The sequence below is a fragment of the Balaenoptera borealis genome (genome assembly GCF_965194805.1).
Source record: "Balaenoptera borealis genome assembly, chromosome: 2".
Lineage (NCBI taxonomy): Eukaryota > Metazoa > Chordata > Mammalia > Artiodactyla > Balaenopteridae > Balaenoptera > Balaenoptera borealis.
The window spans coordinates 156,713,497-156,739,885 of NC_138867.1; the positions used below are offsets into that span (position 1 = coordinate 156,713,497).

General features: G+C 38.6%; 1 protein-coding gene across 12 annotated transcripts in view; it reads right to left on the bottom strand.

The window, feature by feature from the left end:
* The window catches only part of FBXW11 (F-box and WD repeat domain containing 11), a 130,610-nt gene that overhangs the window by 13,826 nt on the left and 90,395 nt on the right, over positions 1-26,389 (bottom strand). For all 12 annotated transcript variants that reach the window (XM_082380862.1, XM_082380871.1, XM_082380872.1 and 9 more), the window contains 6 exons: positions 18,239-18,425; positions 17,278-17,368; positions 9,619-9,756; positions 4,870-4,988; positions 2,959-3,208; positions 135-253 (listed from right to left, as the gene is read on the bottom strand). In XM_082380862.1, the coding sequence (XP_082236988.1) occupies positions 135-253; positions 2,959-3,208; positions 4,870-4,988; positions 9,619-9,756; positions 17,278-17,368; positions 18,239-18,425 (904 nt within the window). The remainder of the gene's footprint in view (positions 1-134; positions 254-2,958; positions 3,209-4,869; positions 4,989-9,618; positions 9,757-17,277; positions 17,369-18,238; positions 18,426-26,389) is intronic.

Consider the following 26,389-nt stretch of genomic DNA (forward strand, 5'->3'; position numbering starts at 1 on the left):
AAATAAAAGTTACCTAAAGTTTTCTTATCTGAAGCAGACCCCAAAACTGAGTCTTCTGAGCAATCAGGACTGGAGGTAAGTCAACACTATGGCAACAATAAGCCCACTCTGTCAGCACACCAACTTCTACCCACCTTATGGTATTATCCGATGATCCACTAACAACCAGCCGATCCCTGTACTGGAGACAGGCAATGCCTCGCTTGTGCCCATTCAGAGTACGAACAAATTCACAGGTGCTCGTGCTCCAGACCTGTACAACAAATTAGCAATACATTTAAGAATAAATGCAGAAAAGCCCTTGCACAATATACCTTTAAAAAAAAAATCAGAACTTCTAAGAATGACCACAATACTTGATTATGAAATACGCTGGGGAGGTTGGAGAACAGATTGGACAGCATAACATTTCCTTAGCTGCTGAGTGATAAAACTGGAATGAAATACAGAGGGAAATTGTGAAGTCTCCAAACCTTGAGATCTTCACAAAGAGAACATCTTCTGGATGGTTCAGACATTCATTTGCCTAGAGGGAAGGGTCTGGGCCAGATTTTATGTTTTTATGCCAGGTGACACGTCAAACCCAATGTAACTGACGTGAAAGGGCTTCACCTTTTGCATCCTCTTCTTTTCCAGCAGAGTTTCTCGAACAGCTCCATTTGTTTTGACACATCACTCCTAATATTATGTATGTGGAATAAATAACCCCTCTTTTGTGAAGCTGTCTGCAAGACTTAGATGTCCATAGACACACTTAATACCAGCCAAATAAGGAGACACAAAGCAACCAACGTGCCCTGAATCATTTCATTAGCTGCATTTGTAGTTGAATGGGACAACCAGATATCCAGAGGCAAAAGGATGAAGTTGGATCCCTGTGTCACACTGTACACAAAAATTTAATTCAACATGGATCAATGATCTAAAAGTAGGAGCTGAAACTGTAACTCTCAGAAGAAAACATAAGAGTAAATCTTTGTGACCTTGTATTAGGCAACTGTTTCTTAGATATGATAATAAAAGCACAAGTAACAAAAAAAAATTGATAAACTGGACTTCATCAAAGTTAAAATTATTTGTGTTTCAAAGGACACCATCAAGAAAGTGAAAAGACAACCCACAGGAAGAAAATATTTGCAAATCATTTACCTGATAAGGGACTTGCAACCAGAATATGTAAAGAACTTTTGCAACTAAATAATAAAGAGACAAATAATCTAAGTTTTGAAAAGGGCAAAAGATTTAAGTAGATGTCTCTTCAAAGAAGTTATAAAAATGGCCAATAAGCACATGAACAGATGCTCAGCATCATTGGTCATTAGGGAAATCGAAAGCAAAACTGCAGAGATACCACTAAATACCTACCAGGATGGCTATAATAAAAAAGACACACATACACACACACACACACACACACACACACACACACACACACACACACACACACAAACAAGGGTTGGCAAGGATATGGAGAAATATCTGGGCTGATATTATGCAACATCTGTTTTGTACAAAGGCCCAAACCCTCTTGACTTCCAGGCACTGGTCTCGTACAAATTGGTGTGACTGAGTGGTGAGTGAGGTGCCAAAAATCCTAGTTTTTCAGCTTCCAGACTATCCTATCTAAAAGTCTGATGCTATCTAGTCTGTGATCTGTGGGGCTAGATACTAGAATGCTGGCCAGTACGGGTCATAAAAGGAAGGTTTCTGAGCCCATACACTGCTGGTGGGATTGTTAAATGGTGAAGCCATTTTGGAAAACAGTTTGGCAGTTCCTCAAGATGTTCAACACAGAGTTACTATCCCAAGAGAATTAAAAGTATATGTCCATGCAAAATTTGTACACAAATATTTATGGCAGCATTATTTATAACAGATAGAATGTGCAAACAATCAAAATGTCCATGAACTGACGAATGGATAAACAAAATGTGGTGCATCCACACATAGAATTTTCCTAGTCAACAGAAGGAATGAAGTACTGATTCATGCTACAAAGTACATGGATGAACCTTGAAAACACTACACTAAGTGAAAGAAGCCAGACACAAAAGGCCACATATATATTATAACATTTATCTGAAAAGTCTCAAATAGGCAAATCCATAGAAAGTAGATTAGTGATTGCCAGGGACTGGGGGGAGAGAATGGGGGTTGAACTGCTAATGGGTATGAGGTTTTTTCAGAGGGTGATGAAGATGTTCTGAAACTAGTGACAACCATACAACACCGTGAATATACGAAACCACTGAATGGTATGCTTTAAAATGATGAATCTTACGGTATGTGAATTATATCTCAATAAGGCTGTTATAAAAATATAAGGAAAGCTAAAATTTTAACAAGTTAACATGTACACTGGAACCAGCACTGCATTTACCATACCCGATGGATCACCCTAGACCACAAGTGCTTGTCACACGTCTGCCTCACACCACATGTTGAGCTCCGTGGAGGCAGGGACATGTCTTGTTCATCATCATATCTCTAGCATCCAGCCCAGGGTCTATGGCATGGCAGGCTCTCAAGATTAGGTGAATAAATCAAATCTCAACTCTGCCACTAACTAGCTAATGTGGTCTCCAGCACAGTCCTCTGTGCCACATCTGTAAAATGTGGCTCAACAGAGTGCTGGGAGGGTGGAGTAAGGCAGTAATGGGAAGCTTCTGGCACATGGTATATGTCCCATAGGTTAGTTCTCTTCCCCTTAAAAAGGTTATCAACAATGTCCTTTCATGAAATAGAGGACTGCTCTCGGTCCGGACCCCATGACCCTCTTCTACGACCTTGCTTATGACTTGAGAAGCATAAAGAATGAGCATGCCTTGAGGTCTCATAAGCACAAGTGGAGGAGAATAAAGATCTTGCCAGATGCGAGGTTGGTATAAGCCACCTCTGCTTTCTCTATGCTCTAAAAGGGATGGGAACAAGCAGAGTTATGACTGCAGACACACTTACTTTGATGGTCCTGTCCCCAGAAGCAGACACTATGTACTTATCGTCAAAGTCTACTACATTGACAGCAGCACGGTGGCCAACCAGGACACGGCGTAAAGTGATATCAGTGGCAGAAGCCATGTCCCACACTGCGATGGAGCGGTCCTTGGAACAGGTCACCATCAGTCCATTGCTGAAGCGTAAGTGCAGTACAGCCTCGTTGTGGTGGATCAACGTGTTCAGAACTTCGCCCGTGTTCACATCCCAGACTCTAGAGAACAGAAAAGCACAATGCTTAATTATCGAGACAACCAGGAAAAGACTCCTGTGTCTGTGCTCTGGGCCCATTTTTAGTAGTAGGCTGGGGAGGTGTGGACTTCACGTGTATCTGGTGACTGGGACCTGACACCATGCTTAAAAGGAGCCCCCAGAAGCAATTCTTCTATTTGTGAAGAAATGGTAAGATGGTTTCAAAAAAGAAGGCCAATTCTGACTCCTGCCCAGGTATTCAGGGATGGTGTTTGCAGGCTTGTGCTGATGGCAAAAAAAAAAGCAAGGAAGTAGGCTTTGCAGTGAGTTTGAGATGACAGAGAGAAGATGGCTTGGTGGCTGGGTTCCAAGCTTAAGGTTCTTTTTGACCTCTGACAAGCTTTCGAGTCTATTATTTATCCACTGCAAACTGGAGACTGTAAGTCACAGTGTCTCATCAATCACCACACCCATCTATTTACCCAACCGCTTTATGGACAAAGCGCGTGTCTCCAATTGCTTCACCCTTGAGATACAGGTTTCTTAGGGGCAGCCCTTTCACGTCATAGCTTTTCTGTAACCCCAGTCTCCTAAGGGGACAAGTTCGTGCAGAGCAGACAAAGAGAGACTCGGGCTTCTAAGGCCGAGACATGACCTATGGTGGAAGCAGCAGCCTGGAAGCACTGAGTCAGGGAAAGGATACTAGGCATGCTGGTGACTATTTCAATCTCTTAGGTGTGCCTGTAAAGCAATCCTTTTCAAATCTCTGACTCACTCTAGAAGAGGCATTTCCTTTCCTCCCCATGCCATGCCTTCCTCAGGCCACCAGCAGTCCAGCTGAGGCTTTACTGTATTATCTCTAGGCTCTGGTGAACTCATCACTACAGCAAAATCCAAAGCCATCTGGTATGGAAAAACATCCTTGTCCCAGTGCTTTAGGAGTAGATCCCAATAATGTTTCCTTTCTCCTCTCAATTCCCAACCAGCAGTCACTGCTTCCCTTCTACTGTAGAACACTGCCACTTCCATCTTCATCACTCTGCCCCTGGGGTGGCATCTGAAAACTAGTGTCTCTATTACTGGCAAAGCTACATTATATCAAGATAGTCTTCAGTGCTATAAATTCAAGGCTCGAAATTAACTAACTATGTGACTGAGTAAATTATTCGCCTCTCTGGCCTCCATTCCCCAATACTACATCTATAAAAAAGAAGATACTACTTACCTTAGAGAGGTTGATGTGAGAATTCAATAGAATAACATTATACAAAATATCGGGCACATTATTTGTGTCCCTCACAAAGTGCTGCAAATCTCTGCTTCTGATTCTTTTGGTATTTGTAGGTTAGTGTCCACCACACTCCTAGAACACCTGCTTCCTTCCTCTCTCCTCTAGAGCGTGGTCTCCCACGAGAAAACTACCCTGATACTATTAGGTACTGTGCTTTTACAGGAAGGCATGTGGCCGTCTCTAGAATGTATGGTAATGGGAATAGGACCTACTTAACAAAAGTTGGCTTTTCTGCCTACTTTGCGCAAATGTATCTACACCAAAAGTGGTTTTGAAATATAGCATACAAAAACATATACAGAGCATGTGTGTATTTTATCACAGAAGAGGAGGTGAATCTGTCTCCTTGTGGAAGGTATACAAGTTCAGGCCAGTGAGATCAAATCACTCACCTCACTGTAGAGTCAGAAGAGCCAGTCACAATGACACGTTCATCATACTGGAGACAAAGGACAGAGCCAGTGTGTCCCGTTAACACTTTCAAACATTCCAAGCTGGTTTTATCCCAAATCTATTGAGACAAAATCAAACACAAACAGTAATTTAGTATATCACATTCTGATAAATGTTTTTATCGTACCTTATTTTCTGAATCATAAAACAAAACAAAGCTGTGTTACAGTAAATAAGAGCAGTAAACATCAAACAGGTGGTAAATGACAAGAGGGGAAGAAGAGGCAATACTGAATAACTTCCAGCATAGATATACTACTTTGTTTACTTTGTCCCCATAACTACTGTGCCCATTATACTTACCAGCTTTATAAAGAGAATTTTTAAATAAACTCTGTGAAAAGAGTTGGCTCACCCTCTGGAAAACAATGTGACAGTATCTATTAAGAGCCTTTAAAAATGCATACCCCTTAACCCATTACATTTGTTTACGAAAGTTTAAAAATGAAAAATGTTCAGCATCTCAGAATAACTTCAAAGTAAATTATGAAGAGTTTTTAATGAGAAAACACACTGCTTTATTATAGTTACTTTTTTTAAAAAAATCAGAATAAAAGTCATCTCTATAGTGACATAAACATTATGTATATTTAAAAAAAAAAGATTAAAAGGAAGTAAAATGCTGATAGTTGGCTTTGTACTCTGAATGCCGTTTTTCTCCTCTCTTTTGATCTTTCCAGTGTTTTCCAAGTTTTCAATAATGTCCCAAAATAATGGGGGGATGGAAAGTGATTTTTTTCAAAGACTGTTTTGTTAAAAATAGAGTCTATGGAACTATTTCTTCCCTTGTAAAAATACTATCATAATTTGCAGTGTCCCTAACGTTTACTACAAATGGCCAAGATATTACAAGCACTACAGACAGTTAAGTGTCCTCCTATAATAGTAAGGCTTGCTTCTAATTTCTGACCTAGTAGAACCACAGCTATTTTGAAAGTGTGAGCTGATCAAGGACTGAAGCAGAATGAAGTACAGAAAGTTTCCAACCATTGGTCTAGATGAGCTCCCTAAAGCCTATTTCTGCTCCATTGTTCTGTGTCTTATAAATCAAGTGTAGGCCTAATTTAGGCATGGGTGTGCCTCTATTAAGAGAATTCTTTAGAAACATCCAGTGTAAGTGAAATGCAAGCCCATGGCCAGTCCATGCTTTGACAAGGTCATTAGAAACCATTCTTACCTACTCCTTAAAGGAGAACTGCCAAAATTAAATAATAACACTCTTTCAAGAGCGTATTTGTGGCCACAGGTTAGGACTATCAATAAGTATTACATAAAAATAGAGTTCTGTGGTCAAATATATTTTCAAAGTTGGAAAACTCTGGGTGTCTCTCCTGTATGTCTTCTCAGAGCCTTTATATGCTACTGTAACCTGTAAATTTCTAAGAAAGGGATACAGCATGCAGTGTTTTCTAAATTTCTTTGAAGGGAATTACTCTTCAAAGCAATATCCTTTGGATTCACATCCACAGAATACCTTTTGGGAAACACTATAATACATATAGGAAACCAACAAAACAGTTTCTTTATATTCTATAATTCAGTGATTTTTTTGCCCTAGTTATTGGAATTATTGAAATTCCACTATTTTATAAAACAAAAAACACACAAGCAAAAATACCTTTTAAGTCACCCAAAGTAAAACAATATAGAAAACCAGGCCAAGGGCAGAAAGTCCACTACAACCTATCTTCCCAGTTGACTGTAACTAAAAACTCTAGAAAAAATACAAAAACAACTAGCTGAGGACTCTGAAAACTGTGAGGGGAAGGGCAGCCAGGAGAAAGCAAGTATTATATTGAATACATCGTAGCAAGAGCTAAGAGTTTGGAGACAGGATCCACATGGGGTGAGTTTACCATTCTTTCTGTTTTCTCATTTCCTTCTTTTGTGGTCTTGACCCAAAGGCAGGTCCAGATCAAGGAACTGCACAGTGAAACAGAAGCACAGGCAGCTACAATCTGAGAAACTAGTCTTTCTGGACAGAAAGGATGAAAAAGGAATCTTTGGGGACCAAAGAATGTGCAAAAGACCCTATTTTCTTTTTCTCTTTTCTCAAACGGCTTTGATCCAAAGGACAAGCCCAGTCACGGAGATGTACTGCAGAGCAGTGGAACAGGTAACTAAAATTCTAAAAGAAACCCCATTTTTCTGGCCAAAGGAAAATGAAGAAAGGATCCTTGTGGGCTGTAGGCACTTAGGGAAATTCAAAACAGGAAAGAGCTGGAAAAAAGAAAAAGGCTTCCCTAATTGTATATGAGAACCCACACAACACATGACTTGGGCTTGCTCTTAAGCAGTGCATGCACAGGACAGACTAAACCAGCACAGCAAAGGCCGTAAAAAGCACCCTGATATTTAAACTGACGTCTCAGACTAAACTCTGAGTAGTGCAAGCCCAAGACAGACCCAAAGTAGCATGGCAAAAAGCAGAAAAGAGATTAGAACCAACCCCCCTAACTAGGTTGACCACCTGCTTAAAAAAATACTCACTCACACATATTCTCTAGAGGATTATTAACAGGATCCACAGACTTTACAATACAACATCCATAATGTACAAGATACAATCCAAAATTACTTGACATTCAAAAGCCAAGAAAAGTGATCATTCTCAGGGGAACAGACAATCAACACATGACAAGCTAGAGATTACCCAAATGTTGTCATGGTCAAAGACTTCAAAGCAGTTGTTGTAACTATACTCCATGAAGTAAAGATAAACACGCTTGATATGAATGAAAAGAGAGAAGTTCTCAGTAGAGAAATAGAAACTATAAAATATAATATCTGAAATCTTAAAATTCACTTAATGGGGGAAAATAGCAGAATACAGATGAAAAATTCAGTCAACTTGAAGACAGGCTAAGAGAGATTATCCAGAAAAGAGAGGGGAAAAAAGACTGGAAAAAAGTAAGACAATATCAAAAGATCTAATATTTGTGTAATTAGAGTCTCAGAAGGAGAGGAGAAAGAAATTGGTGCAGAAACAAAATTGAATAAATAATGGCCAAAACTTCTGAAATTTGGTGAAAGACATAAATTTACAGATTCAAAAAGCTCAGTGAAAGAATTCTTAGATATGACATCAAAAGTATGAGGCATAAAGGAAAACACTGGCAAACTAGACCAGACAAATTAAAATCTTCTGCTCTACTTAAGACATCATTGAGAAAGTGAAAAGACAAGTCACAGAATGGAAGAAAATATTTGCAAGACATATCTAAAAAAGGACTTGTATCCAAAATATATAAAGAGCTCTCAAAACCCAATTAATACGAAAACAGAGTACCCATTTTAAAATTGTACAAAAGATCTGAATAGAAACTTCACCAATGAATATACAGATGGCAAATAAGCATGTGAAAAGATGCTCATTATCACTGATCACTGGAGAAACGTAACTTTAAACCAAAATGAGATATGTCTACATACCTATTCAAATGGATACCTGTTCAAATGGCTAATATCCAAAAAAAAAAGCCCTGAGACTACCAAGGGCTGACAAGGATGCAGAACAAAAGGAATTCTCATACATCGTTGATGGGAATGTAAAATGGTATAGCCACTTGAAAAAACAGCTTGGCCATTTCTTCACAGGTAAAACGTACACTTACCATATGAGTTAGCAATCCCACTCCCAGGTTTTTATCCAAGTGAACTGAAAACTTACGTTCTCGCAAAAATGTGCATGCATATGTTTACAGTGTCTTTATTCATAATTGTGAAAAACTGTAAACACAAATGTCCTCCAATAGGTAAATGGATAAACACACTGTGGTGTAACCATAAAGCAGAATGCTACTCACCAATAAAAAGGAACTAACTATTGTTATGTGCAACAATGTAGAAGAATCTCAAATGCACAATGCTAAGCATAAAAAGCCAGACTCAAAAGGCTACATACTGTGTGAGTCTATTTACAGGACATTCTTGAAAAGGCAAAATTATAGGGACAGAAAAAAAGATCAGTCGTTGTCAGGACCCGGGGGGGAAAATGGGTAAACGCAAAGCAGCAGGACAAAGGAATCTGGCGGATGACGGAACTATTCTGGATCTTGATAATAATTGTTATGGTTGCACAATTCTTTGTGCTTGTCAAAACTCACGGAACTTTACACCAAAAAGAGTGCATGTAAATTATAACTAAAAGTAAAATTATCCCACAATGTTTTCTTAAATATGAGAAAATAAGCTACAAACAATGTGAAACAAAATCTATTAGAGCCATTAAACATTAAACACAGAGAAATGATCCAGTTTATCTACTATTGAAAAGTAAATAAAAACAATATAAATTGCTCTATCATTCTTTTGTGTTATCAACTGAGCCTTTCACAGAAACCATAAAAGGTAGTGACTTTCATTTATATGCAAGTCAGCAACACTTTTACCAGCTAGCCAAGAAATCAAGAGCCCTGTGGATACTGAGATATTTTCTACTTGCACCTAAATACAGAATACAGAAAGTGAATGTGCTTAGAGAAGGGTAAGAAGCGAGAAAATCCAAGGGTCCAGTGTTAGTAGAGGGAAACGCTCTGGCTCTAGTTCTTTAGAACCACGCAGACAGCTGCCAAGATTGAGTGGAACAGATAAAAACCAATCAGGAGGAAATGGAGAGACTGTTACATCTAATGTCTAACATGTAACCACAATTCTAAAAATAATACATACAAAATGCAGTCATTCACCTTAATAGAATTATCTCGAAGGCCACTGATAATTTTTTCATCATCATACTGTAAACAGTAGACACCTTTACTATTTTCAGAGCGGCACTGAATCCTCTGCAGGTTGTGTCGTCCACACCGCCAGTTAGATTCTATAGTCTAAGGGAAAAAGGAGGCAACAGATGAGTTTTTGTGAATCAACTATTCTATTAGGGTTCAGACTTTGGGGTTCCAGAAACAGCATACCACTGATACTCCATCTTGGTTTGCATAACTGTCTGTGGATAGGAATCACACTCTTTTCCAAGTAAGACATTAGCCCAACAGTATTTTTCCTCAAATGTTCCCTGCCCATCTGGCAACTGTCACAGGATTTCCAATGAGTTTGGGTTGGGTTTGAAAACAATGGCCTAGACAGAATTCAATACGTTTAAAGAATGCCATTTGTACCCAAAACATACAAATAAATAGTAACTCATTGGGTCACTCTCTAATGCCAGTTTAAATATCTGGCAGAAGACCACCACTAACATTAAGCATATACTAACAATCTGTGTAGCCATCCAGAGCACCGATCTTCCTGATCATTGAGAAAAGATACTGACAACTACTACCTGCCAACTACTATAGAAAGAATTTTATTATCCATTTTTAATCTTCTACCAGACTGAAGCTCCTTTAGGATAAGAATGGCACATTTCAGCCCTGGATTCTCATTCTTTCATCATTCATACAACACTTACTGAGATGTTAGTATATTCCAGGTACTGACTGTGCCAGGCATGGGGATGAAAAGACTGACAGGAAGCATACTGCTTTCAAAGGATGCAACTGCAATACACAGGCACGCAGTAACTGGAATTGGATATACTCTAATCATATGTTTATTTGGTTAAATGATCCACACATTAACCTTGGAAGGAAGTTCTCCTTACTTCCCTTTTACAAACAAGGAAACAAGAGTTTAACTTGCCTGAGGCCACAAAACTAGTAACTGGATGAGCTGGAAATCACACCCAGTTCTTCCTGACTCTGAGCCCATGCTTTTTCTACTAAAATATGCAGTGTCTACAAAGAAAGTATAGCCCTAGCTACTGTGGCAGTGAACACATAAAAAGATCAGTAACAACTCCAGATAAAATATCAGTGCCAAATGAGTGATTAAAAACTGTAAGCACTGCAGGACTAAAGGGATCTTTAACAGTGCGATAGCCTGAGACCAGTGGGCAAAGTTTAAAGAGGAAGTGGGTCATGCCCAGAGCACCAGAAGACCTAACCTTTGGTTGTGGATGTCAAGGATTTTCAGGATCAAAAGATACACTAAGAATAACCAAAGTATAAATTCCTGATCCTTGAATTTAGGGGACAATAGGGACTACAATTGGCTACACCTGAGAGTTCAGGATCTAGTTCAAAAGACATATCTGAGTAGCTAATTATCTGAGTAGCTAAAAGTTTAATTAGTTGCTTTAGTGAAGAAAGGCGATAAATCTCATCTTTATTCACAATAAGCACTTAATTAATGGTTCTGCTGACATCTAACAAACCATGTTTCCTCTTATTTTGAAGGCAACATGCTTCTGTATGCTCTAAAATGTTAAAATTTACGGAATGTTATGCCAGGTACCACGCTTCCATAACACTATGCTATGTGTTTTATATAGTTTACAGTTAATTTAATCATCACAATTCTGAAGCCAAAATTATTGTCCTCATTTTACGGAAAAAGAAATGGAGGATTGGAGACACTGATACATGTATACTTAAACAGGAAACTGTTTCCTCATTTGTGGCCTCAGTACTTAGCACAGGAGCCTGGAAATATAAGCTCTGCCCTCAAAGAGTTCCCATACATAGCCTTGAGAGAGGGCAGGATCACATATTTCCAACATCCAGGGGATGCAAAGAGGTGCCATGGAGGTGCCATGAGCGAGAAATAGCTCATCTGTCCCTCTGCTACCAAATCAGAGCTTCTTAGCCAGCATCGCCATCTCTACTGAGTTTGTAAAATGTCAGACATAGAACCACATTTCAGAAACAAAAAATCAAACAAACAACAAAACAAAAACAAAAATTTACCCCACTGTGGCTACCGCTACCAAGGTAGACAACAGATATGTCTGTAAGCAACTTTTTAAAAAGGGATTCAGAATATAAAGAATTTCTTAAATTGAACTCAATGTTTGGAATCATTTAGAGAAATAATGTATTTTTAGAGAGTGACTGAGCCATGTCAGCATGCTAATAAGCATACCAGGAAAATGCTGACTTAGGAGGCAGGCCTACTGGTAACAAGTCTTATTCATGGCCAGTGATCCTGGCAGTGGTTACCAACGTTCCGGCTACACCCTGGGGGCCCAGAAGGTTGCTGCTAAATGTGACTCCACATAAACCCAAAGTATTACAAAGGCGAATACATAACCTGTCTTGTCAATATATATGGTGTTATTTTCAAAATTCATATCGTTGTTCTTAGTTTTAAAACATACACAATTGCTTTAAAATATTACTGAATCAGTAAGCAGCTTTGCTACTCTGTATAATATTTCAATGAATAGAAAAAGCACATTTATTTACTATCACATGGGAGCTTGAAAAAAATTTTTTTAACTTTCGTATGGGAATCCCCATACCAAAAAGAATTTCCTACATGCTCTCCCACTACTCTAAAATGTTTTTGAGAACCAAGAGACTTGGTTATAATCTACTACTGTACCTAAAGCCCTGAGGACACAGCAGAGAGAAGCTGGGTAAGGCAACACGATCAGCCTGTGATACACCCATCCCCTAAGGTGTCTGGACAGAGAACACTACCCAACATAAAAGGCCAAGCCATACCCTCTATCTCCAGCCCTTAAACAAGAGCCAGAGGTCAGGACCTCTCAAAAGCTCTGCTAGATAACAGGCTTTCATTCTAAGTCAAGTAGAATTTAGGAAATGGCTTAGCTTCTCAACACTTAGAACGAGCCTACTTTCTAAAATACATTTCTGAATTTTAAAAGAAAAAGGCTTACCAAATCATTTTTGATGGGTCATTTTAGGAAGTTCCCATCTAGGGCTGTTTTAAAAATTATTAGGTTCCTGAATCCCAAAACAGGTATAGTTTGTTTCAAAACGCCAGGAAAGGGACACTAAATGAGATCAGGGAGCTGACTACTTTGTTACACACCAACCGGGTGTAATTCCTAAGACTTTACTCTTCTCAATTCTCAAGGCCACCCACAAAAGAAAGCAACACTTCCTGCTGACTGTGCCTGCCCAAAATACTACCTACCACCATATTTGACGACGTCAACTGGCTTATATAAGCCAGGACTTTTTCAGAAAAACTAGACCTTTAAAAATGGAAGGCAGCCCATTGTAGTAGAAAATACCTAGGTCAATTAGCAGCTTTAGCAAATGACTTGGACTGTTTGAGTTGCAGTCTCCTCCTCTGTAAAAGATAATATATACTTTCTCAAATCTGTTGGAAGGATCAAATGAGATTACGTACATACAGTGCTTATCACAGTGCCTACAAACGGTAGCAGTGACGCTCTTTCTCATTTGTGGAGAACACTGACCAAAAGGAGTAGGCTGTGACCAAAAAAAATCTCACCAAATTGCCGGGAACTGTTGTCTCAGTCTAGGCTGATCTTCAATGCTGATAGCCCTGAGCCCTCCCCAACCATTCCCAGGAAGGGGCTCAGCCTGCAAATGCAATTCAACAATCATCTTAACTTCAGCAGTAGGAATACAGGGCATACACAGGTGCACCTCTTTAATGATGCAGATACCTGCCATTTCACTTAGACATCATGTGGTGTGGCTACTGTAGAGGAATATTTCATGTTTTTGAGAACTTGTAAAATCCCCTTACCCTGTGCAAATTTTCAAAATACTGGGAAAGTAGCCATGATACACAGAGTATACAGCAGCATTTAAATTGGCAATAGAGTGAAAACAGATGTCTGAGTATGAAGGAATAACATTATTTTTAGAAGCCTAAACACAACTGGGTGGGTGGGCAAATTTCAGCATTTTCTGGTTAGGACAATGTTAATATCAAGTTTGCAAACCACAAAAAAGCTCCCCACTTTCCCTGAATAAAATGTGGTTTATTAAAAGGTGCGATACAACACACCATCATTTTACTAGTGGTCTGTTCCAAGGAGAGTGCTTCAAAGGCTTTAATCCAGTGAATAAAAAAAGGAAAAAGATATATTACATGAAAGAGTTTGCCACTACTCTGAGATGGCAAAAGAGAAAAATCCAAGTTCAGGACATCAGAACTCTGACTGCTCGAGTCTATTATAACAACTCCCATCTCTCTGTTGAGGGACACCTGAGGGCATGGTAGGGCGAAAAGAGCATGGACTTTGGACTAAGAGTCTCAGTTTTGACAATTTGAGGACTAAATTAAATTACTGTGGCAAAGTACCTAACAGTAACCTCATCATTAATAATAATGATGATGATGATGATAATAACAATTAAGACTCTAGATAGCAAAGGAAATATGGCTGCTTCTTTTAGGACTGTGCCTCGGGTTTTCCAGGAATTCCTTCTCAATTCAGAGGCACTCTAAATTCTCTCCCTCCCACCCTAGCCCCTCTCCTTCTCCCTCCCCCTGTGTGTGTATGTGTGTGTGTATGGCAAGAGCACCCATGAGAGATGAACCTTTGCAGAGAACTAAGAATTCTTATTCTCTCCAGACTTCATTTCTCACAGTCTCATTTCCTGAATAATAGGGGTTGACCACACTAAGCCAGGTTCGCTACTTTTTTCTTAAACATTAGCCAATTTCTGTCAGGTCAATGTGGAAGGGCAAGGTCATCTGCTTGTCAGAGCCAAATACGGGAATGGATAGATGACAGGAGCCAGCACATGAACTGGAGCTGTCAAGGTAGAGCAAGAAGGATAGAAAGCAAAAGGTGCTGTGAACTGGCAACCCTGCAAAGCATATGGGAAAAAACACAAGAGACTCCAAGGCTGTGTATGGGCAACCAGGAAGAGGGACAAAAACATCCACTTGATGTTCAGGGTGTAATTTATCTTTTGGCAATAGGCTTAAAACCCTATAAAGCACTACCTTTGCCGTAACTGGACTAAAACAAGGCCAACTAATCTTATCTTAACTCATACGCTTTTTTCAACTAAGAGTAAAGGACACTGAGTTTTCACGCAATTGGACAAAGATGAGAAGATCACCTTGAAACGTCTGTAGGCATTTAACAACATACCTCTTTCTCCTTCTCTTCTGGAATTTTCTACTTTGAAAATGACAAACAACAACACTAAGCCTAGAGCTGGCCAGACCTCAGTTAAAATCCCTTCTCTTCTACTTAACTATGTAGGAAGTTCTAAAATTTCTCTTAGTCTCAGTTTCCCCTCCTTACAGATGAGGATGACAGGTAGCTTGTTGTAAGAATTAAATGCAATTAATAATCTATGTAAGTCACACAACATGGTTCATGAGTATACTGCAAGGGCTCAAAAGAGAGTACTTGTAATTATTATAGTCTGCTTGTGAGGGTTTTGTACCAGGCACATGGGTAACAGCCAAGCCTGTGAGTCTCTCATTTGTTTGACCCACGGATCACTGACACAACTCTCTGCTTTGTGTGTCTACTCAGGACAGAATAAAACACACTCACAAAACAGAGGTAAAGAACTCTATTTTGATGAAATACCAGTGATCTATAGCACACAAAAAGTTGCATTAAGTGCAGAAGAATATAAGGTTGATCACAGACTCAACTACTCACTGGCTGTATGATCATGGGCAAGCTATTTAACCTGGGTGAGCCTCAGGTTCCTCAATTTTAAATATGGACAGGGCCTACCTTTCAAGTATTGTCCAGAGTGTTAAATGAGAAAATGCATTATAAAATGCTGAAAGTATCTAGGACAAGTAAACACTCTATACGTGGTACATTATTTTTATTATTATTACTATGAGTGAAAGTACCAAAGTATAAAACATCATCCCTTAAACTAAGAGATCTAGCCCACAAAAATCTGGAGGAGACTCTTGTGGCCAACCAGTGGGTTTTCCTAAACCACACTTTAAGAACCACTGGTAGACCACCATGATATAGAGGGTTTGTGTCAAAAAGGGTTTTCCCCCATAGCTCTATTTTCCCTCACATCTGCCTCTTTCTAACTTTAAAATATTATTTCAGCCTGAGGAAATGGTTATGTTAGGTGGTGTCACATACTGTCATGCCATAGAAAACTGAGTTCATACTGCCGATTATAACAGTACTAATGGGAATTAAATAAAATAATATATGTCACCAAATCTTCAACCTGATCAAAGTTCTTCCAGAGTTCCTATTTATTAATGATTGACCTTAGACATCATCCTTCTTATAATAAAGGACTTGCTGAAATTATTCAAGGAAATGTGGAGATACTTTATAAAGAATAGTTGGGAGGAAAAAAGTAACAAGTAATATAGTTTCTAACATCTATGCATAAGCAGTGTCTTAGTAAAACTACATGGGGTAAAAGACAATCCCTCTAACCTGAAACACACATACACCAAACTAAGGTTCAAGTTAACACTATGTTTCAGCTACTAAAACTGTAGGAGCAATTTATTCTAAGTTTTGAACTGCCAGCGGATCAATTAATTCCTAAACTTTAGGATTTGTATGGCAGAAGTTTTAAATCATTTAACCTTCCCTAAAAGGTTACTTTATAGCTCATTTTAGGGAACAGAATACTCAAGACAATGGCTTGCATTTGAAATAATGATATTCCAGTCATATTCAGATTTACTGTTAACAAAGCGATTCCATTAGTTCACATCTGCCTTAAAAAGAAGGCAGCGAGGAGGGGCCTCAAAAAAAAGCACATGTTTCTCCATTAATGAATTTTGGCACAATAACTTTTATGGCTATCACCTGGGGGTGAGGATTACTTCATGTTTGGGAAACTGAGTATAACTTTATGGGTGATACAGCATTGCCTAGCAAAGGCTGAACTTTTTTGCCAAGGAGGAAATAGCGAAGTAACCAAGACCTGCCAAGAACACATGTGAAAGAGTTAATCAGAAATGCCTGTGCATGTCTTTCTTGGTTCAAGGAAAAGGGCTAAATAATAAAACTGAACTAATTAGAACACATGAACAATATCAAACATCTCCAATGTTTCTCATCAAGTTCACAGAGTTTTACTGGTCTGGGGAAGTTACACTCAAATCCAAAATGGTCCACGAGCATAATTTGCTCTATAAAGGCCACTTAACTATTGCTTAGAATCATATTTGAGTCCTTTTAATGAAAAAGTATGGGAAATGTACAGAGGAAACTGAGACTGTGCCTTCTCTAGTTCTCTAGAGATGGCTCAAAAAATGTAAAACTATGCTTACCTGAAAAATTGGGCCTTGGATTTAGGAAATTTCATCAAATTAAAATAAAAAGTTAATTTTGGATTAAGGTTTTAATTAACTGGTAGCCTTGCAGAAGCATTTCATGTTTTAGAAAAGTTAGATTATTTTTTACAAAAAGGCACTATCTACTCTGAAGGATAGCTGCAGATTACACATTGATTGTGACATAATTGCTGTAAGACTTCAACTTAAAAAAAAACAACAGTTCTATGATTTTAGAACTAGACAACTAAGAACACTAAGACAACAAAGTTGAGAACAAGACACAAAGAGCCCATAAAACAGATAAATCATAAAATTACCTCTATATCCTGGATAATCTTTGGGTATAATGACCTATAAAATGAATTGGGAGGGCCATCTGTTGGTCTGTTTTTAAACAGGTACTGATCCCTGGCAAATAAAAACAAACAGATGTTACATTTTTGCACATAAAAGGGTGAATTTTATTTAAACATGGTGGTTACAAAGATGTATCTTTCAAGTCTTTTGACTTGCATTGAGCTTTAACAGTTCAAAAGCAGGATTTCTGACAATTAAGTGTACATGTTAGGCACAAGTTTACTTCAACTTACAGTTCTTTAGCATGATCCTAACCTTTCATTTTCTGACTACCCAACACAATAATCTAGCCTTTCATTCTACAGTTCAATAAAAAGTGTTAATGTAGCTTTGTGAAAAAGCTAACTGAGTACATAACTAACTATTCCCCATAAAGAAAGCACAGCCCTAACCATCACTCACACCACCACCTATCTGTCCTAGCTGTGGCACTCTCTTTCTCTGTGCTGTCAGGGTACTGACATGTACAGAGCTATAAAGCTGTATTTCAGATAACAGGTTGTCTCTGAAAAATCCTGCCTGCTGTACCTTCCATCTTCAACCAGGATCAATATCTAAGAGCAAAATGGCATTATTTGACTTTCTCATATTTTCCTTTTTCTTATCTATCTTTTGGTAATGGTGTCATCACCTAAGGAAAATGTGAAAGGAAAAGCATAAACACATAGCTTTGAAAAGCCAAATTGCTCAAACTGTACAATACACCTTAATAGTTAATAAATATAAAGGAAATATGCATTTCAGAAGGGGTTATTCTAACAGCTTTAACTTTTTTTCCCCCCAACTCTTGACTACTCATCTTTTCCCACTTGTTTAAAATAGGCCAACACATTTGGCAAGTATAATTGCATTTTTTAGTAATCAAACTGACCCTAGGTCAAATAAACTTTTTTCAAGGGAACAACCAACCTAAATACTTACCACCCTCTTCTTTCTGAAAGTCCCTTCCATAGAGGGTCAGTGCGGACCATTCGTTCAATCAGCTTCTTCCAAAGCATTCCTTCGGAGATCACTCGCTGCCATTCCTTACATACCAGCTCTGCTGCACACAGAGACCTGGCATCCAGGTAGGAAAGAATGTTTTCTGCTATGTGATCTAAACCTTGCTCTACAAAATAGAAAAGGCAATGAAGGAATAGGAAGGGAGATGGAAATGTATCAGTTACCATTTCCTTAAAGATAAGAGGAACAAAGAAATCCTGAACCAGGAAACATACCTGAGTAATATCAAAAGCTCTTCAGATATACAAGTGCATGAGTACATAAACATATACACTTCTTTTTGGTTCTGATTTTTTAAGATAAAACAATTGATGGCACGAGTTCCTGTGTGTAAAAGCCAACCCTGGACAGTTCTATATTTGTCAGATATTATAATAAATGATTTCTTTTCATTTTCTTTTACATAACTCTATGGGGTAAAGACACCCCGAATTTTACAGACGAGGCAGAAAGAGGTAAAAGGATTCAAGGTTTTACAATTATAGGGTAGTGAAGCCAAGACTGGACTCCGATCTCTTGCCCCAAAGTCTGCATTCTTTCCCCTCTGATTTACTGTTTCTCGTAACAAATCATCCTATTAATACATGACCTATGTGAATCCCTTGGGGCTAAGGAGACAAAAAGGTGAGAAACACTGACTTACCTGAAAAAGTTTATGAAAAGTTAAACGACAATCCAAGAATTAAGTCAGGTGCACTTAGATGTATTTTTGTCAATCATTTCTCCATCTCCTTATGGAGGTAAAATCCTCAAAACCATGAACCACATGCCTAAAAATTCTAGAACCTTAAGACGTTTATCCTACACAATGCAAGTATCCTCTCAAAGACAACCAAGATTCAGCCTTTGCCTGACATTCACAAAGGTAAGAAGATCACTATGGTCAATGCTGTTGCCACCTGTACACTCCCATCCTGTGGTTCTGGGCATGTCCTCTGCAACTACAAGAAATAAAGCTCATCCCCAGGCCTCCTCTGTGTTGGGGTGGGAACACTAAACACACAGTCGGAAAATTCCAATTTCAAGTCTAGGTTCACCACCTAGAACTTCTATGACATGAAACAAATACTTAATACTGAAACATCCCTGCCCCTTGGCTTTTTACCAAATAACATGGTAATGGCCAGTAACAACTGTCCTTTCTCACACTATCTGTATGAATCAAAAAAGTTTTACAGAAAGATTTTAAAGACAACAAAGTACCATTTGGGGTTAATATTTGTTCTCTTTTTCAAGATAAACAGAAGGAGTATAGTCATACTAACTTGGCAGGGTATAGGTAAATAGTTAAACTTTCAGAACCTCAATTTCCTCATCTGTATAAAACAGGGATAATAATCTCTGCCTTATTTTGAAAATATCACAATGAGATGATACATAAAAAATGCTTTACAAACTAAGGTTTTTTCCAACTCTAAGAATGACTATTTACACTGTTGATTATGGTTTACAGGCCCTTCATATACTAGTTCTACTCTAGTAGGTCTAATACCCAAGTTATGATGTGATAATGAAGACTAACTACACTGGGACCACTATCTTTTCCTGCACATGTCATTATATTAAGAGTTAAGGCCGTCAAAGATTATATTGCCTTCATCTAACAGTCATATCACAGTAGACTCCTAAGATGGTAGTAAGCGGAATTAAAATCTTAGGCCCTTCCCCCAAAAACATCTATTAAAACAATTCCCCCTGGGCCTTCCCCGGTGGTCCAGTGGTTACGACACCGCGCTCCCACTGCAGGGGGCGCGGGTTCAATCCCTGGCTGGGGAGCTAGGATTCCGCATGCCGTGTGGCATGGCCAAAAAATTAAAAAAAAAAAAAAAAACACCCAAAAAACAATTCCCCCTGATTTCTGTATTTGTATGGGTAGTTTAGAAGGGGGAGGGCAGCTCACACGGAAGTCTACAGTTATCCTCTCTATAATTCACCTTCAAAGCTTTATCTGACCCTTCCATTTCAGTCTCTACAATTCTGATTCTGTCATACAGAAAAGTGGATATTCCACACCAGATCTGCATGGTGGGCAAATGCAGTAAGTCTTTATCCCAAGTTGCTGGCAAACATGTTAAATGGGTCAGAACCAAGGACAGCACCCGTGATTCTATATTTCCCTTCAAGCTATCATACACCCATTCATTAAATACTCACAAGGTACCAACACTGAGCCACCAGTTCTAAATCACCTGGATTTTATACTACTATTATCCAGCCCATATCTCTCTATTCAGTCCTCAAGGATATTTGGAGAAACTTTGCCCCATGAAGACACTACCATCTTTATTTATACCATGTTTCTGACTTGCTAGTCTCATAACTTGATCCAAAAAGGAAATCAAGTGAATTTGGTATGGTTACTCTCCATGTTTCCTTGCTGGTGCTTACTACATAAAGTTGGTATTGCAATTTTTTGTTTACAAGTTGGCACTAGCTGCTTTGTGTCACTTTTAAACATATATAACCCATGTTCATTATAGAAAAACTATAAAATGCATATAAGCAAATACCTTTAAATCCCTAAACCCCACCTCTCAGAGATAATGGCTTTTAACATTCTGTATACTATATCTTTCTAGGATTACACAATCCTACATAGTCTTTTCAACAGCTGATTAACTTTTGATAATCCATTTGAGAATTAGGCTAGAATGGAACATCAAATTCAATAGCCAATAGCTCCCAAATACACCTTCTCTAGTTCTCCCGTTCTTAAGACCAGGAAATCTGCTCATCAATCATCTCTGGGTACTATCATGCAGGATTACCAAACACAGTTGTACAAGCTGTATGTGCAAAATTGTACCCAGTAGCTCTGCCTACTGGTTTTCAATTACTTCTCAATGTTCCACAATTCTGAAAATCACAGCCTTAGGTTCTGTCACTATCCTGGCACACAACACTTTTAGCTCTACTTGTTATAGGAGCTATGTTAAAGACATCTTCATATCTTTCTTGGACTACAATTTTTCTGTCCTTTCTGGTTTTAAAACCATTATTCTTAGTGGGGAAATAAAAAAGGATAAGTTAAATGAGGAGTGAAAATATGCTGTTTCTTCCTATTACCACTACAGCATCTATTCCAAGTACACTGTCCCTTCATTCTTCATGCTCTTGCTCCAAACAGTTGATTATTTTATTTGTTTTTAACTCTCCCAAATTCCTTAACCATTTTGGACAATTTCACATTATTTGGGGCTTGGCCTTCTTGATACCATTTTCAAAGGTTCAGGCTACCTTTTTGTGTATCTCCATGCCCCTTTCTTCCATCTCCTGCCCAAGTGTATTTAAAATCAGGGAAATTCATGGATAATCACATGGGGTTCTACTTGTGCCTATCCACCGATAGGATTACCAAATTATTAATCAGAACTTTAAATTTCAGAATCTCTCTACCATCTTTAATCATATTTTCTTTTACAGTCTCTGGCCATGGCCTAATAAACTTAGCTCTTCTCTGAATTCTTCTAATTCTGGGGTACTTATCTGACTATCTTCTAGTTTCTACACTTAATATGAGAACACAGTCACTTTCCAAGGTTTATGTTAATTCTAATCACTAACCAAATCCTCCTAATTGGTTATAAATACACCCCTAACCAATTCCCCTCTCAAATCCTCTGCTGAGAGAGGAAATGAACAGACAAGAACACATTATATAGCTGTCTTTTCAGGCCTCAGTGGCTGTCACATCCCCATGGTCTATATATGAACTGGGAAAGCTGCATCCAAATCCTCCACCTGGCTGGGCAGTCTATGAGCTGGTTCTCAGAAGCCTGTGTGGTTATACTTGAATCACTTAGGGTTACTGATCTGAGAAACAACAGCAGCAGAAACAGCTTCCTAAATATCCTCCTGATCCACTGAATCAGAATCTCTAGATGGTGGGGCCCAGGAATCTGTATTCTTAAGAATTACTACCAGATAATTCTGACATGCTGGGAACTACTGCTTCATAGCAATAATATCCCTTTTAGTCCTCACTGATTTCCCGTCACCTCAATATCTCACACCACTGGGCTATCAATGAGATTCTGCATAAAGAAGCTCATTATTAGACAGGTACTTCCTACTCTTTCAAATGCCACTGGTCCAATTCGGCAACATCTCAGTGAAATCCATGAGATTTGATTTATTTCCTTTTGGTAATACTTTAAATTCACTTCATCCTTCTAGGGGGCAGCATGTTTTAGTCTCTCGGAAAATGCACTGGCTATAGAGCCATATAATCTGGGTCGAAGCAAATCAGTTTTCCTTTTTGGATCTCAGTCTTCCATAAAATAGGAATGATATTAAAAGCCTAAGAAGGATCATCTCGTATAATCTGCAATGATAACCCTCTGAAATAGGCTATAAATAGCCTCATTTTATAGAGAAGGAACTTCTTAATCTTGTTGGAAAGGTTAATAAGGGGAGGTTATTCAGGAGCCAGATACAGAGCAGGTACTCGATAAATGTCAGTCTCTCTTCTTCCCTCTTCCAGAAATCACTTTAGCTGATATCACTGGTCAAGGAAGCTAAGCAGTAGTCCCCTTCCTTGTTACTTTCTGCAGAGAAAATCTGACACACCTCCCCTAGCAAATCGCTAATTCCTCACTAATAGCTTGGAGTAAGTCTCATACCCCTTAAATATTTAAAGAATAGGAATCACACAACCTCTATTTTGGGCACCTTGGAGTAGCTAGCCCCAGGAGCCATGCAGACCTTATAACTTTCTGGTTTCAAGACTATTCAGAACAAAGAGGTTACTGAATAAGGTGGTCCATTTGCCTGGGCTAGAAAGTGCTCTGAGGTGTTAAAGCTAAGCATTTTCTTAAGTATCAATATCTGGCTCTCATTTACTCAATGGTGCTGAGACGCCCCCATCTCCTGCCACCCCCCTTCCCAAGGCAATAAGAGGACACATTATGGCCTCAGAAAATGAGTCCAGAATACTGCACACACAGTGCTGAAGAAGTGCTGCTGTTGCTAATTATAGGCACCAGATGAAGGTCTGGAAATTTTTCAATAATAAATTAAAACAATTAAAAGGCAAAATTTTCAAAGCTCAATATGTAAATAACATTGTACCAAAATGAAACTCAAATGTGTAACGTCAGTTCAATGCCCTTGACTATAGCCAGTTTTAAGACAGCTGCTTAGATCATACAATTACAGAAACTTTTATTATTTTAGAAACACATTTCAAAGAGCAGCTGCAAAGAAATTTCCTTCCCCACCCACCCCTGCTGTCCCTTCCCCCTCCCTAGTCACAGATCTAGTGGTAAAATCTGAAGTTAGAAACTTTCTTTCCTGACAGCAATAGTCTGTCAGTGGATGCCTTTAACTTGGAATATACTGACCTAAGGATTCAGACACAAATGCTCAGGTCACAAAGTCCAACATTTTGTTATGCCAACAAAGTGGCACACACACCTACCTAAATGATGTCAGGATGAATCAATTCGGAAATCAGTGGGTGAATAATTAAAACTTCCTGGCAATAAATCGTATTGCAGGTGCTTCCTGCCTCTCTGGGCTTTTTTTTTTTTTAACTGCCATCCTCAGAATACCCACCAGATGCTAGGCATATTATATACACTGTCTTTAATCTTCACAATATCCTATAAAGTATTATTATCATTCCCACACAGATAAGGAAACTGAGGCTCCAAAAAGTGAGCTCACATAACTATTAGGTGCAGGGGCTGGGATTCAAATGGAGGGGCTGTCAAATCCAACATCCATCATCTTTCCACTCTGTCATGCTGGATCTCTGGCCCTGCATCCAGCCTAAAGCCTACACTCTGGTTCTTCCACATCTCCCAAGACCTCTGATCTAATCTCTGTCACATTCACAGTCCATAATGGTTTATCATCCTTACTTGAGGATGAGACAAAAGAATAAACCATGGCCAGGAAGGTAAGTGTTTTTAAAATTCTTAATTGCTTAGTTAGACACCTCACCAAACAGATCACCAATGCTTATCGTCCTTCTTGAAGTACAATCTGTCTCTACTTCAAATGGTATAAATTTTCCCTTTAACAACAGTTCTTACAAACCACAAACTTAGCCTGCAGAAATTGACATTGCAGACTAAACATTTACCATGATTTTTAGAAAAGCATATCATAATTATCACTTTTTCCACTGAACCAAAAGGAGCCAGAGACCACAAACATTTTCCATTTTCCCTATACTGACAGGTACGATATTCACAGTAAGCATTAAAAAGTCAAAACTATAGACCGTTTTTATAGAATTAATGGTTTTCACAATCAAAAGAAGTCTTAAGTAGACTGTCAATTTCAACAAAGTAAAAATTCAAACTAAGGATCATCTACAGTAAAAGTTAAACACCAAACCAGGATAATGATTAGTAAGTTGTTCCACACATTATTAAATCTAAGTATGAACAAACACATGGACCTGTTTCTCCCCTAATGCTCTTAAGGCAAGATCTGTGCTAAGGAACTAATGCCAGATTTAATCCAAGTCTACTAGACACTAACTAACACAATCAACTTGGCCAGCTTGTCCCCAGCTATTAGATTCATATGTATGATATATACTGACATATGTATATATGTTCAGATCAAATCCTGTTAAAACAAATAGCATTTTAACAAAAATATTTCCATGTCCCAGCCAATGGTCCGTTCATTTCATGTAATACTCGATACCACAAAATTCCACTTTAACAGAGATATGGACAATGCCTTAAAATTCGCTGTAATGAAAACTGAATTGTATGCAATTATACTAACCATATTTATATACATAACACATGTTCATCTGTTCTGTCTCTTCTCCAATTCTGTACACTCCCCAAGAGAAGGGGTTGCCTCTGAACTATACTCTGCAAATCAAGAGAACTACAACAGTGCCACCTCGTGGATATTCTGTAAATATAAGTTGAGTTCCCTGGTGCTCTAAAATGTTTGAGAGGCAAATTATAGGGAAAAAATAAAAATAAACCAAAACAACAGAAAGCAAACAGAATGGATTTGCCTCAAAAAATGGGAGCATAGTTTCATTTATTTAAAAGCACTTAAGAGGAACAAGTATAATTGTCAACTTTAAAAACTACCCTGTCTTTTCTTGGTGTGAAATGTAGCATGAGTCAGTAGAAAGCCTTGGATGAGGGGGGTTCTGAGTTCTGGGCTGCACATACAGAGGAGCTGCAGCACATGTGCACTCATCTTACTCAAATTCACCTATAATTCTCTCTCTTATGCAATTAGAAGCATAGCTCTTCTCTCCCACTCTCTCTCTCTTATAATTAAAAGTAAATGTTGCTGAATTGGGGTGTAAACCATGTAGTCTATACTTGAGGCCAGTTTAAGGCACTGCCCAGAGTAATCTTAACTGGAAGTGATTTCAGCTTTTGCACCAACCCCCGCCATCACCCGCAAAATCACAATAACCAAGATGTACGATCTTAGGCATTTCACCCAATTCTCTGATCCTTGGCTTCATAATCTACCCAATGAGAAACAGCACTAAGTGACGGCTAAGATCCCTTTCAGCAATTAAATACTATGATTCTAGAAAAAGAGGGTTCACGTTTTGCTTTTCTAGAAATACTAATTCAAAAAATGAGGAAAATAATGCTACATCTCAGCATAAAAAGAACAGTAGGGTCAAAATTTTCTAAGTTAACTCTCAAATATCCTTAAAACACTCCCTTTGTAGAAAGTAAACTTACAAGTTCTAGAAGAGGGATTAGGAATCAGAGGCTGGCATGTCACTTTGCAGCCCCAGGTTTCAGGCCTGAGGCATGAGCCCAGGTCCTGTCTACTGTGGAAATACTTAGACAATGGAGTCGTGATGCACTGTAAATCACAGACAGGCTAAGAGAGAAGCTACTCTTTGAGGAGCCATCCAGAAGCTCTGAAAAAAGGGTAGGGCTGGTGGCAATGCTACTGGTTTACCCCTGGCTATTTCTAGGCATACCCTGGCACAGCAGCTGTAACCTCCAGGTTACCCTGACCACGTTAGAGGAGAATGTTCTGGCCAGCAGTCTCACATTCTCTTCAAGAGTGAAATCTCTCTATGTTACCTAGACACACTTAAAATAAAAAATTTAA